The 14,203-nt window shown below is 38.8% G+C and overlaps 1 protein-coding gene across 5 annotated transcripts; it reads left to right on the top strand.

The window, feature by feature from the left end:
• Nucleotide 1: 1 nt before the first annotated feature.
• Nucleotides 2-13,095, top strand: LOC111327256 (uncharacterized). 5 transcript variants are annotated; one of them, XM_022931388.2, is made up of 7 exons: nt 2-971; nt 1,498-1,559; nt 6,043-6,369; nt 8,866-9,087; nt 9,600-10,127; nt 10,271-10,820; nt 11,254-13,095. In XM_022931388.2, the coding sequence occupies exons 3-7, from the start codon at nt 6,055-6,057 to the stop codon at nt 12,906-12,908; spliced, it is 3,270 nt and encodes a 1,089-aa protein (XP_022787123.2). In that variant the 5' UTR covers nt 2-971; nt 1,498-1,559; nt 6,043-6,054; the 3' UTR covers nt 12,909-13,095. The 5 variants fall into 5 exon arrangements, with proteins under 5 accessions (XP_022787123.2, XP_088580877.1, XP_022787124.2 ...); XM_022931389.2 differs by lacking the exons at nt 2-971; nt 1,498-1,559 and adding exons at nt 3,203-3,513; nt 3,613-3,702; XM_088724751.1 differs by lacking the exon at nt 2-971 and having other exon boundaries at nt 1,369-1,559.
• The last annotated feature ends 1,108 nt before the right edge of the window (nt 13,096-14,203 follow it).

Here is a 14,203-nt window from a genome sequence, read left to right as displayed (position 1 = left end):
GCTAAAGGCCTCGAATTTTCTTGAGAAGGGAAGAGTCTCGCGCCAAAACGTTCGTAATGAAGGGCCTTTACGGAGGCTGTACGTATAGAGACACTGATATAAACTTTCATGCACATTGAAACCCCGATAACTAATCACCGCTGTTCAATTACACAATTTATGGAATACGCCGTACGGGTCGCGGAATAACATGCTCCCGTCGGTTTTTGCGAGCAAAACAATTGCTGGTCTTTGTACTTTGTTACGATGCACAAAATGATGTCATAGCTTATTTTGCATCACTTATGCGCGAACAATTAAAGATGTCGAGGGAACCATGTTGATAAAAGTAAAGAAGGATATATGATATTTTAGGGATTAATGTCAGGATCTTTCCCGCAATTATAGAAGGTTACGCTCGAAAGAAGCAGAAGAAGAAGAAAAAAGAAGCAGTACGTTGAAATTGAACACAATCGGATAACAGCCGATGGAAAGCGGAAATCCGATTTCGTATATCTTTGTATTTCCTATCAACAGAAGTTTAAAACAGAAAATTTGGCAATTGATACCTCGTATTCTGGCCTATTTTACCTAATTTTGTTGACTTTTCTTACTGCAAAGTGAATCCCAAAATTTAAGACCAACTTCAAAGGAGGTACACAGCTTCCCTGTTTCATGGAAAGTAGCCTCAAAGTCTAAATATATCCCACGGAAAGACCAATCAAACGAAATAGGTTCAGAAGTCATGGTTTTGTCATCCGTGGAGACAGTTTTAAGCAAACAATCTTAAAACGTCCGTCGTTTACGAAAGAAACACCTGCAACCGATGCATCTACGCATGCCCGCCAACGGACACTGATATCTTCCTGCGTCAATAAGGCGGTTAATATTTCGTGTTAAAGCTCTTTAGAGTGTCAATAAAGTCACTTGTGAACAGAATAAAAATGCACGGAGAGAAAGCGGCTGATGACAGAAGAGTTTTAGTTTATAAGGTGAGTATGCTTGCAAAATAAATAGTTTTTGCGCACTTCTCAGTATGCAAACTTAATTAGAAGTAGAAGATCTTCATCAGCGTTAGTCTATTGGTTATTTTACCAAAACGATACCATAATCGGAGCATCCTTAAGCTCTTTGAATCCACAACTATAATTTGATTGTAGATTACCAGGTATATAATGAATTTAATCAAGAACTTGCGATAAATGTGTGCCTTTAAATGCAGTGAAGCTCCAAAATACTTTCAATTCTAGAACTTTCTTCCTGTTTAAAACAATGGAAACAATTTAAATGGAAATACGGTTATCTAGTTGCCTGTTGTAAAGTCGCTAACCTGGCGCAGATGGCTTCTGCTATTTAATGTTAAACAAGTGAGTCAGTTTACTGAACCGGGTCCATAACATACGACATGGCGCAGAGATGGGCCCTTAACATACCCTCGTCGTTCAGAATTGTCATCTGTAAGGTAATCTTATATCCAGTTTGATGAGCTAATTCTTTGGATTATTTGTTGTCGCTCAGGGATTACAGGGATACATCATCGTCACATGGTTAGACATCAGTTTCTCGTCAGCAGTCTGCAGGTATGTCACAAGGAATACTATTCAGTATTACTTAGTTCTGGACAAGATAAGGAATCAATATCTCAACAAAGTCACAAATCGCTGTCGGTCATTCTTAAACTTTTTCTCCCTCCAAGGGCTACCATGTCGTATCTCTTCAGTGATAACTCAAACTGATGATACGATTTGTAGACCTTTGTAACATTTTGCGGTAAACTGACGTAAACCAGTACAACACCGTGACTGCCTTTTTCAATACTGGTTTGCGATAAGTGAATCTCTGAAAGAGATATACACTGACGTGCTCTCAGACCGGCTTGATTAGCGAGAATTATCTCTCCGCGTAGCATCCACAGTCACTATAAGCATCACGAACAAAAAATAAGCAAATCTGTTTAATCCCGGCCTTATTATCTGAACAGTGACAGAGAGAGCTTTGCTTTGCTAGGAAATAATATGCTTTTAGTATTTAAAAGTTCTACCCCACGTAGGAGAGCCGGTGACACGCTGGGCTCCGCGAGCGGTTATATATTGTGTTCCCGTCCCCACCCAAAAGTGTGGGATCCTTGGGAGTAACAGCGCTGGCTAAGTAATCCATACAAGGAGAGTGGTAACACTCCTAGTTGGTTCATGACACGGCAGCCGGAATACGCTCTGGCGCCTTGACAATCAATTGGCACCAGGAAATATTTCACATTCGACAATTTTTTTTAAATCTTAAACATGCTGCTTAATCATATTTCGGGACCCAAGTCATGATCCTTTGGTTGGTGCGCTTTGATTTATTCCCCGTTTATTTCAGAATTATTTGCACAATGCAATCAACTGACCAAACTTGAAAACAATTTGGCGGATGAAAATGTCAACAAGAGTGGTGGAGATCAAAAAGCAAAATGAATTGACTCGTTCAAAGGTGTTCTTCAATTGGTTGCTTTCATATACTGGGATGTCAAAGGCTTTGAAATCAATTTCGAAAATTTTACATCCGGATAGAATTAAAGATAAGTCGACATAAATTCAAAATCCTGTGTAAAATAACATAAATACCACAAAGGTAAACGAATAATCATCGTTATGAAGTGATCTCTTTTTTCCTAAACAAACAATGTGTCGGCTGCTTCATGTTGCCTGTATAACAAAATAATTTTTGAGCTAAATTGGACGTATAGATTCAAAAAAGACAATTTTCCATACACTTTAACCATATGCTAAAAAATAAAATTTGAGGCCTTTGTCTTCTGATTTGTTTGTGAGGGAGCTTCTTCCTTAAATTCAACCAAAAGGCTTATAGAATACTCTGTTGAGGCATGGCAAAAATTAGAATATTTCTGTCTGCGGAAAACCCGTTGGCACATACGATTGAACTTCAAACCACTTGATTTTATAACTCGAAACAGAGCTAATGACTTTAGAAATCAACGACGTTGTAAGCCAGAACTAAGCCCACCCTTATGGTTTTGTTGGATGCATGTTTTGCTTTTGGATTCTTAGAAGCATTATCACCCACTAAGCAAAACTTCCTCTTCTTAAACCAAAACATCATGTAAAAAAATAAAATCCCTTTTGTGACTAATTCAATGGTATTTACGTTGTTTCCAACCGTAACTCTTAGCTATACCAAAATTAGCTGAAAACATGGAAGATAGCCTGCAGCGGGTGTCATCCTAAAGTAATTTTCAAGATTTGAACTCCTCTTCGTGACTAGCTCACATTCATAGAACTTTGTTATTATGCAAGTGGACAAAGCCCTCCCATATAATTCGTTATCGTTAGCTCCGAGGGGTGAAGACAGCTTCAACTTGCTAATGAGATTCGTCGACTCACTACAATAAATCGCCCGACTAAAAGAGCTTATGATTCTAAGCAGTAAATAACACAGCTGTCACTGTCGTATATAGGGAAGACAACTTTCAAATCGATTGGATCGCAGCTCAATGCGTCTTTCACCTGGGAATTTCTCGGATAAACGAACAAGGTATTTATTGGCCTCGAAGGAAACCTTTATCATCATATCTACCTTCAAAGATTCCGCGCTATCATTCGGCGTACTGTTTTTTTTTTTTTCATACTCAAGCAAATGTAAGCTGGAACAGACAGGAGATAGTTCAAATTGTTCAAAAACTACTTCAAAACGGAGTCGCTCCGAAATGTTACTCACTCACAGGTAAGATTTGAACAGCATTATTCGATATTTGATGACAGATATGATTCCAGCCGCTTGCAAATTTTGGATTCTAGATTGCTCTGAATTACATTAAGGTTGACAGCCTAATTGTCCCCGTTAATGGCAAACGTCACCAGCATTTTGAAAGAAGCTCGACGCGAATCATTCACTCAACTAAATTTTGCCAAGTTTACTTCTATCGAAGCTGTAATTCTAAGGAAATTATGTGTGTATATAACGTTTATGCTTTATGACTGATTTCCAAATTTGCTAACAAATGTTAATAAATTGCTCTGGTAAATGTTTTCTTAGTAAGGCTGTTTCAAGAGATCGAATGAATTGGTTACAATGCGCACCTAACCTATCAACCCTTTGCTTAAAGTTGGCTAAAATAAAAATAAAAAAGAAATATAATGATTAGAAAGCAAAATGATAAAACTGAGAAGAAAATTTGAAGGGGAGGGTGTGATTATTAAACCAGCTTGTGCTTATCTGATATCAACTTTACAGGAAGTGTCAGCCAGCACCATAGTAAATAAAGGAAATCATCCTTCGCATTCACTTTTTTCCTTTTTTAATGCAAACTCCACGATCATGTGGTAGAAAAAGAATTGTAAACACCCATTGAATATCACACTTTCGAACGAGTCGACCTGAGCTTATTATCGACTTGTTTTGAAACACACTTTAAGCGCAAGTGATTATTTTTAAAACCCAACTGCAGGGGGAAGGACTTCAAAGTCAGGCATTATTTTGGATGATTTTAGTAAACAACATCCGCGAAGCTATAACCTAACAAAACGAAAGACTGGGAGTTGTGTGATATTTTTTCTACGTGAATAAATAATTACTAGTCACAATATGTTTGCATCTTGTGAGGTCTTTCGTAAATTTGAATGTAAACCGCGACCGACAGGACTAATGTTACCTAATATGGCGTTGATTCTGATGCCTAGCTTAATTGAGTCGATTGTGAAAAATTGTAAATTCGGGTTTAGCCTGAGAGGCAATTTTGAAGATGGATCAAAAGCAGACTAAGACTCTTTCCTCACGATACTGAAATACTTCAAACGAAGGCAGCGAACCGGGCGAGAACTGAAAATTTAGTCTTGTGACGCGGCCTCGCTGATACATCGCGTAGAGTTCACTGTCTTGACTTGATCCTTTATAAATTTTATACAGAGCAAACACAAATTAAGTGATCTGAGAATTTAACATACGGCGCAAATATTTTGTTAATGCACGTAAAAATGACAGTCAATAATTCGTTACGATCAGGTAACTGATTATTTTGTTTGCGAATTTTTCTTCATAATTTATTCAGATTTCAAGGTTTTGTCATCCAAGATTTTAAACATTCACTTCGTGCAGTTAACCCGATGATTAAGCTTTTTGCAAGTTAACATTTTTTTCTATGTATGACTTCTTTTGGATGCTACATTTTGATGTGTATTCTGAACTTTTTAAATATAGAAATTAAGGACACTAGAATTCAGCTGAATTTTTGTAAGTATTAGTTACTTAATTGTGGCTCGAAAAAAAGGTTCAGTCGGAAGATTTCGGATATTTTCGGAGAAGATAGGCGGGGCGGAAAAATTAAATCGGTAGGGACGTCATTTGATCTAAAGCAAGATGTAGGCGTACGATACACGATTAAATTACTTGCATATAGATTCAGATGATTATTAATTGCAGGATAAAAGTTTTTTCTCACGTGACAGTAGGTGTACGTTATTTTCAAATTATCAAATTTGTTAAATATAAAACACATCGCTCACAAATTGTTGTGAGTAGAATTAAAGACAAGTTAAATATTTTGGACCAACAGAACGTGAGAAAAAAAATGCGTTTGACCCGAATTAATGCGCTAGAACTGACAGGTGGATGACAAAAGGTCTTGTCAAAGCAAAAGTTGTTTTCTGTGATATAATTGTGAAATATCGCCGTCATCTTCGAACGTCATAAGGTGGACTTTGATTGGTTAATGATCTAAGTGCACCATTTAATAATTTCTGTGAGGACAGCTTGCAAAGAAATTAACAATGATGCAAACGGCTCAAAGGCCCTGGAAGACTTATAGACAGTGCTCTATATCATTTGATAGCATTAGCATAGGCAGCGAGAATGCTTTTCGGTCAAATACAACTCAACAGAACACTCGACGCAAAAAATATCTGTAACTTACTGAAAAGTGCCAGGTTAGTTACGGAAATCTTATTGGTAATGAGACGGTGTCAATTCTAACAGAGAGAATATAATCATCAAATGTAGAGGTATATGGCAAAAATTCTCTCGTACTAATTACGAGCCACCTTGGTCTTTTTTGTATGATATACCAAGAACTGAATAACCATGCCTTCTAGCAAGACCAAGAAGCGCTCCAATAGAATTGTGATAAATGTTGGTGGAGTACGACATGAAACCTTTCTGAGTACGCTGAAGACCATTCCAGATACACGACTGTCTTATCTTGGAGAACATCACACCACAGTCGCTCGTACACCGGAATATGATACCGTGAAGGAGGAGTACTTCTTCGACAGACACCCTGGGGTTTTCACGCAGATCCTAAACTTTTACCGTACGGGGAAGCTTCACTGCCCTTCAGATGTTTGTGGTCCCCTATTTGAGGAAGAACTCAGCTTCTGGGGTATCGATGAACAGCAGGTAAGCTGCTCTTGTAAACACTGTCTGGTGTAAATTAATGATAAACGGGAAATATTCTAATTCTTGAATGAAAGACCTTTCCCAAAGGTACTAAGTTATCGCTTGTTTAAAATTTAGGTTCGTAGATACAGATGCAGACGGATAGTAATGTAGTAAGTGCTTGTGACTTAATCATTCTTTTTCGGTTCTGTTTTGTAACTTTGAGTTCATAGTTCTATTCAACTGACCGCCTTTTCCTTTTCTTTGAAATTAGAATTATTAGTAAATTGTTTCGTTCACACTAAAATGAACAAAATCGCCCCCAAATATTACTAATTGTTATGAAAACGCCGTAACTTAACGCTTTACCGAGAAATATAGCTTTTAGAATCTTGATGGAAATAGAAACTATTTAGTGAAATAATTCCCGTCGATAATGAGGAAAAATGGCGTCTGTCACCAAGCCACAGCGGTTAGTGGGCATAATGCAAACTCTACTCCAAAGATAAATATTTTGCTATTAGTAAACAAAAATTAAGGACTCAAAATCGATCCGTAAATCGTACAGCATGTAGCTGACGTATTTTCTTATAATACATTAAAAGACAAAAGCTGATGTTTATTTTAATCTGATGTGATGTTCGACTCGTCCATGCATTTAGCTGGGTTTTCCTTAGTCGGTTGAATCTTGCAGTGAAGTGAGTCCTGAAAAATCGAGCCCGGATCGTGATTGTTGTCAATTCACCATCTAACAGCATAAGTACCTAAAGCGGGTGTTACCTTGCTTTTAAAAATATCTTCCTGTGTTTGTGGGGTCTCTATAGATAGCTCCCTCGAAGGTTTTTTAGAAATGTACTCGCTGCCTCATCGTTGTCATTTGAGGACAAATATCAGCAGCCAAAATAAAGGAAAATACCAGTATGCTTTATTTTCATGGCGTCTATTGTACTTAAGGGACAAAACATTTTTGGAATAACACAACAATCATATAGCGTGTTGCGCCCTCCCAAACTCATTAATAAAGCTTCTTTCAAAATCGACTTTAAAAGGAACTACACAAGCCATTGTGTATTACTGTACGCCTTAAAACTCCTGCTATTTATTTTGGTTTCTGTTTACTCTCTCATAAGCTCAAACGCTTTTTCGACACTGTTTTGCACATACCATCTCATGCATTCATTTTACTCGGGTAATAGGCTTTGTATAATACATGCATTTATTCTGCTGCCAACGTAGACATATTCATAACAAGGGATTTAATTTTTTTTGAAGCAGGAGTCAAGGAAACTTTTATTTTCTCACTTTATCGCTATTTTTGCGCGAACTAACAATTCGTCAACTGAACAGTTTAACGCCTAAAACGCATTATTATGTTGAAAAAAAAAGATTAAGAGGTGAAATATATACGCTTTGGAACTTTCATTAGGAATTAAAGGGTCATTTATGTGTAAATTAGCATCAGGCTTGGTATTGCACTTTAGTGAATTTATGTGAAATTCATTAGCAGCAAAGATAAGTTGCAGACGAACGTATTTTCTGTTGTTATTGAAATTGCCAACTGAAGGCACGTTGGAACCAATAATTTTATGTGGACCTGTGCAAAAACTCATTTCGCACTGCAATCAAGCTGTCATAAGTTCAGTTTCGCTTCGGGAAAACTAAACCACAATAAGTACACCTGCTGTAGGGTAAAGAAAACATAATCCTACGGTTTATGGCACAGGCGACAGCTTAATGACAGCAAATTCGAATTCATTTTGAATATTGTAGACCTTGAGCAACAAAACATCCTGGGAATAGGACGCTATCAAAATGAAAATTTAATCACAAGCAATATAAATGGAACCTCCGCTCTGAGTCATGATATCAAGCGCAGCCAGGCAATGAGTATTCTTCTCAATTAGGCAACTAGTTACCATAACGAACATGTTGTGACCATTGAATGTAATTATGCCACATACATAACTTTTCTCAGTTCGTGTTACCGAGAAAAAATGCTTCAAATGACTTTCACTTATTGAAGAAAACAAAATCCTTTGAAATAGTTGCGTCATGTACACAACTGCCACGTCCTGCTTACATCTCATCAGGGTATAATGGTTTTTACGTAAGATTAACTTTGTGAGCTACCTTAATCAGCAAGAAGAGCTCTCTTTCACGCACTTAACAGCGGAAAAGATATTGAAACCTTTTGTAGTTTGCAGACAATTAGACAATTATTCCATTGTGACATAGCGTTGTTCTTATCACAAGACATAACGCACAAACTGTCACCGCGCCACATTGGCTATGTAACATCTCACAACAAGAGAAAATAATAGGACAATTATTTTGAGTCAACAAGCACTCGTGAAATTAATTTTTATACATTTCTAAGCCATTGTGGTGACGTAAGACTTACCCGGCGACATCTCTCCCACCCACACATGATCGATAGACAATCATCCATTCCCTTTACGTCATTATTTCTCTAAATCATTTCTAAATCTAATTTCAATTATTTTTTCACGAACACAGGTGGAAACCTGCTGTTGGGAGAATTATAAGCAACACAAAGAAAAGCAAGAAAAATTAAAATATTTCAAGCTTCCAGGTTACGAGGAGGACCCTGAGGAGAGATTTCTGTCCGAGGATTCGGGACTTTTCGAGGACGTTGATGAAGTAAAATCATGGTGGTCTAGGTATCAGCCCAAGATCTGGAAGAGCCTCGAAGAACCTTACACGTCATCCTGGGCAAAGGTAGCAAAGTGGTATTTTAATATACAAGTTTACAGCTGTACCTAAATATCAAAAAAATTATTGTGTCCTCAATAACAAAAATTTTGAATATACGTAACCTATGGCCGTGACAAATATTGACGCAGGGATAAATTGCCAGCTGTATTTGGGTTGCTTTCATGAGCTTTGAGCTGCTTTACTATGAACTTCATCCCTTCAAGTCTGTTGTTTTCTCACTCGGTAAAACACTTGTCGCATGGAGGGAAAGCAACGTTAGCGAACACTTCACTGACGTATGAATGGTGAGGGTTGGGTCGAGACACACCGGCCTTGTTTTGTCGAACTGTCTCATGCAAATCTCTTTTCCTCTAATAAACCCACACTTTTTACCAGTGCGTTTAAGGAGATTGTTAAAATAATATTGCTTCCATCGATAATGTTTCAGATTTTTACCACATCTGATGGAATAAATGACGCTACACTTAGTATTGAACGCATACTAACAGAAATACAAAATTACTCTTCCTTGACAGCTGGTGGGAATTGTCTCGTTTGTGGCATTCACAGCTTACATTATCAAATTCTCGTTATCAACCCTGGAGTATTTCAGCGACAAGACTGCTTCTCAATACATCGCTTTATCAGTGACACACCTCGTATGTATCTCGTGGTTCACTATGGACTTTGCTCTTAGGGTCCTGTTTTCGCCCAATAAGCTCGCTTTTGTCAAAAGTCCCTACACGTGGACAGATTTGATACCTCTGGTGTTGTTATACGTATTCTTTTTCCATCCATCCATGGAGGAGATACCATTTTTAGAGATGCTTGTCATGTTAAAAGCTGCGCGTATTTTCCAGCTGTTTAAACTGTCATACGTTCTCCAAGTGCTTGTTAATACACTGAAGGCCAGTTCCCTCGAGCTGTGTCTCCTGCTGGTCATTACTGGCTTCGTTATGGTTGTGTTTGCAAGTATTGTGTATTATCTGGAAAGATATGACTTTGATAGCGACTTCAGAAGTGTCCCTGAAAGCATGTGGTGGGCTGTCATCACTATGACAACGGTTAGTACATTTCTGACATATTCAAAATAGGTCGAGCCCTTAATGAAACTCTTAATAGAAGAGACGGAGGGTTATTAAAAGAACTGTTCTATATTCAATGCATTTGTTATGGTATGTAACGTAATGTTTCTTTCAATTTCCAGGTCGGCTACGGCGAAGTACATCCTCGCACAGGGACTGGAAAGATCGTTGGTAGCGCATGCGCAATATTCGGGGTGCTGGTCATTGCTTTACCAGTATCAGTGGTTGCAAGTAACTTTTCCCTTTTTTACACATACGCCAAAGCGAGGCTCAACCTACCGCCTAAAAAGAGGCGTATAGCTTTTTCTCATGCTCTTACGTCCATGAGTAACCAGAGATCACAAGAGGGACCTGAAAACAGCACACATGCTAACTTTACATCACTGTGCAGCGAGAGACAAACTGAACGAAGCTTTCCGTCGGAGATTTCAATAAGTTGTTCCGTAACTCCCAGAGGAAGCCTAAAGAAATCCTCTTTTTGGTCGCTACGTTCGATGTCCAAACTACTGAGACCGAAGAGACGATCCAACGTGAGTCGGAGCAAGTCTTTGAATTCTGTTCTTTCAGATTACAAGTCGATGAAGGAAGCACCCGCAGAAGGTATTACGTTAAAATTCGAGCCGCCTTCTAGAGTACCTTCCGTTGCTGATATAGCAAGAGACCAACCAGAAGGTATTTATCGGGATTGCATCTTCTATTTTTTATTGATACCGAGTGTTAAATCTCGTAACCTTCTCTTTTTAATCATGCATTTATCATCAATTTTTACTCAATGCTGGAGCAAATCTTGGCTACTCTTCCACCAAACGAAGTTTATGGAAATGAAGCTGGTTTGATTTGTTGTATGCCTCTTAATGAAGTGATAGATGATATCTTTCAATGAGGGACAAAAATCCCGACAGCCCCCGAAAGGAGTCTATCCTACTGCTAAGCATTGACCGAGTCTCCTGTGGCTAAGCGTTAGGGCATCTAAAGTATTTATTAAAAGGTCGTTGCCTTCTGTTGAGAGCTCTCGAGATTTAGACCGTTACGTAAATGAATCAACACTTACAATGTTCTTAAGGTCCTTTAGACTGATATGGTTTAACTTTTGGACCCATTACAGGAGAGAACACTCTGCTTCATGTGCCAGCGGAGGAAAGAAGAAAACATTCAATGAGAGATTCTTTAAGGGAAATCTCAAGGCCATCCGCACTGATAAACAAATCACTATACCCACTCCACCTTAGACGGGGAGCCGTGTCACCAGCCTCATTCAGTCTAAAGAGTGCGTCCACAGCTTCTAGTTTAAACGCACTTCCAAGAGGTTACAATGAGCTTTACAACGCACTTAGTGGAAAAGGACCTATTATTCTCTTGTCAGATCAAGCCAGCGTGCAAAGCCTTTGCTCGATCCACTCACGAATGACTTGTTCGTGTTCAAGTCTGAGGAGCGCCGGAAGTGATGGTACGATTCCCGATGTGATTGGTGAGAACCGAACGCGCACAGGTAGTGATGGAAATTTTCCGTTAAGTCCCACCGAAAAGGCTGACGGGATACAGGTAACATTAACAGTACCCGTAGAGTCTCGTGGTAAGCGAAGAGATAATACCGAGAGCCGTGACAGCGTCAAGGAGGCCGACTACAATCCCCTCGCACTGAAAGAACACAGCGTCAACGAGGCCGACTACAATCCCCTCGCACTGAAAGAACACAGCGTCAACGAGGCCGACTACAATCCCCTCGCACTCAAAGAACACAGCGTCGAGGCCGACTACAATCCCTTCGCACTGAAAGAACACAGCGTCAACGAGGCCGACTACAATCCCCTCGCACTGAAAGAACACAGGAAATGCAGAAAGCACGATCACAAAAACAAAAGCGATGAGGATGAGTTTGTACCAGTTGAATTTATGACGATACCAAATGAAGAGCCGACGAGTTACGATGGAAACCTTGGGATCATTTGTCAGAAAAATACAGTCGAATCACAAAACATGGATCAAATCAATTTAAAATGGCAGCATAATCAGCAGCAAACAAGTCCTCCTAAGCCTATTGTGGAGGAAAGAAGTCGGCCAAACAAGGATAACCTCTCACGAGAAGATGGTCAAGGAGATGATAACATGCCAATCGAGAAAGTTATCCAAGACACTAATTCACCAATTAAACCTGTTCCAGTGATAGGGCGGGCCGTGTCTGCCTTTTCTATCATGGAATACAACATTGGTAAAAACATTCCGTCATGTAACGAAGGAAGCCAACCAGTGGAGGATAACACAACTCGTAACGACATTGAGCGCAAAACTCCTAAGCGACGACACAGTGCCTTCACTCCATGTCATGACAACACCACACCACGTGGGGGACATCTGAGCACAAGTTTTATGAAAAACCACGTGAATGAGCGTGAACCGCTAATTAATGGAAATATTATGCGGGCTTATGATTCTATTAAAGAAAAAGAATTAGGAGACAACGACAACTCGCAAACCATCGACGATAAAGATATTCAAAACCCGAAAAGGATGAGGAAAAGCGGCGTAAGTTCTTGTTACTTTGAAACAAAATCTGAAATTCATAAAAGTATTCCATCATTGGAGGAAAGTTTAAATATGACTAGTAAAAGTTTTGCAGACGAATGTTCGAACCAAGAAAGAACATTTCAGTCTTTGCAACCTTTTTCGTCAGACACGGAATCAACAGACTCGGAGTGTAGTCCTCTCCCCATCGCAAATGCCGAACACGAACATGACAAAATCAGGACATCAAGGGTCTAACAAATTTTTTCAGTTTAATTCTGCCTGTATTTTCCCTGTTTGTACACGTAATTTCCAATACAAGTTTTACTGAATGCGATCAAAAATGAAAAATTTTTTTTTTCATGTAAATACCTTTCGTTGGATAACAACAACGCGCCGATTATGGTAATATGTAGCAACCATGATTAAATAAGAAAAAAATATATTCGCGTTGGACCTGGTCATTTTGTAAATTGAGGAAAGAAAGGACATCATTTTCAACAAGCAGCTTTTATACTGTTGTAAGGCTTGGGTTACAATATAATGATAAAAAGAACAGACCAAAAAAAAATCAGAAAAATTAAACGAAGGTCAGTGCTATTTCTCCATATCATATGACCCGTATCATATGACCCGTATCATATGACCCGTATCATATGACCCGTATCATATGACCCGTATCATATGACCCGTATCATATGACCCGTATCATATGACCGGTATCTTTAGCAAAAATAAAGGAGTGATTAGTTTCATTTACCTGTTTTTTCCTCTAAAGGAACGGTCGAGGTGTGTTTCTAAACGATTTCCTTTCAATTTAAAATTATAACACAGGGCCTCCGCTGATGTCGGGATTAAAAGACTGATAGCGGTCACTGTCTCTAACCATGTGCCAGTATCGATAATTTATTGCAATACATTATCAAAGGGGAGCCCTTAAACATTACCAAGATAATATTAGGTTTATCTCGGTCGTCATTTTGAATATATTAAAAACGAAATAAAAAACATGTGAACAGAAATTGTCCAAGAAAATGATCAGATTCTTGTAAAAAATTCTAGTAATTGACTCTTATCTTTGCCAACATCTTTAAGGGTTTCCATCAAAATAGCCCACGGTAAGGAAACTACCGCAAACTGGATTAAAGTTACTGCACACCATCTTCCTTCATTTTGAGTTCGGCCCCAGGCCCAATCCAACTGTACACTACTACTCATTTTGAAAAAGGTATGCCCGCCAGAGCTACCTGCAATATGCGATGTAACTTGACATTCACCTTTGGCGGAGCATGGCAATCCAGGATTTCTATTCTCTCGTCTAATCGGCTGTTTATTCCTTTCAGTTCCTTCCTGATATCCTCCATTTCACGATTAAAAATTTCCGACCGCAGAGCACGTTTTTCCTGGTCGCGCTTTAGTTGCTGATAAAACGTGTCTTTTTTTCTTTGCTTTAGCAGCTTGTTCTTTGCCAGTTTCTTGTGATCTTTTTTCAACTCTTTGATCGCTTCCTCTCGACTGTTTGCAGAGACTCTCCTTCTTCTGCCCTGACTTGT

This window comes from Stylophora pistillata, chromosome 6, assembly GCF_964205215.1.
Source record: "Stylophora pistillata chromosome 6, jaStyPist1.2, whole genome shotgun sequence".
Taxonomy (NCBI): Eukaryota; Metazoa; Cnidaria; class Anthozoa; order Scleractinia; family Pocilloporidae; genus Stylophora; species Stylophora pistillata.
The sequence above is the reverse complement of the archived record's forward strand: the minus strand, read 5'-3'. Positions and strand labels throughout refer to the sequence as shown.

Bases quoted from the DNA above. Each gene is read 5' to 3' on its own strand.
- LOC111327256 (XM_022931388.2), top strand. From the start codon at position 6,055: ATGCCTTCTAGCAAGACCAAGAAGCGCTCCAATAGAATTGTGATAAAT. The intron at 9,088-9,599 runs GTAGCAAAGTGG...CTTCCTTGACAG, and splicing joins ACACGTCATCCTGGGCAAAG to CTGGTGGGAATTGTCTCGTT. The intron at 10,128-10,270 runs GTTAGTACATTT...TTCAATTTCCAG, and splicing joins CTGTCATCACTATGACAACG to GTCGGCTACGGCGAAGTACA.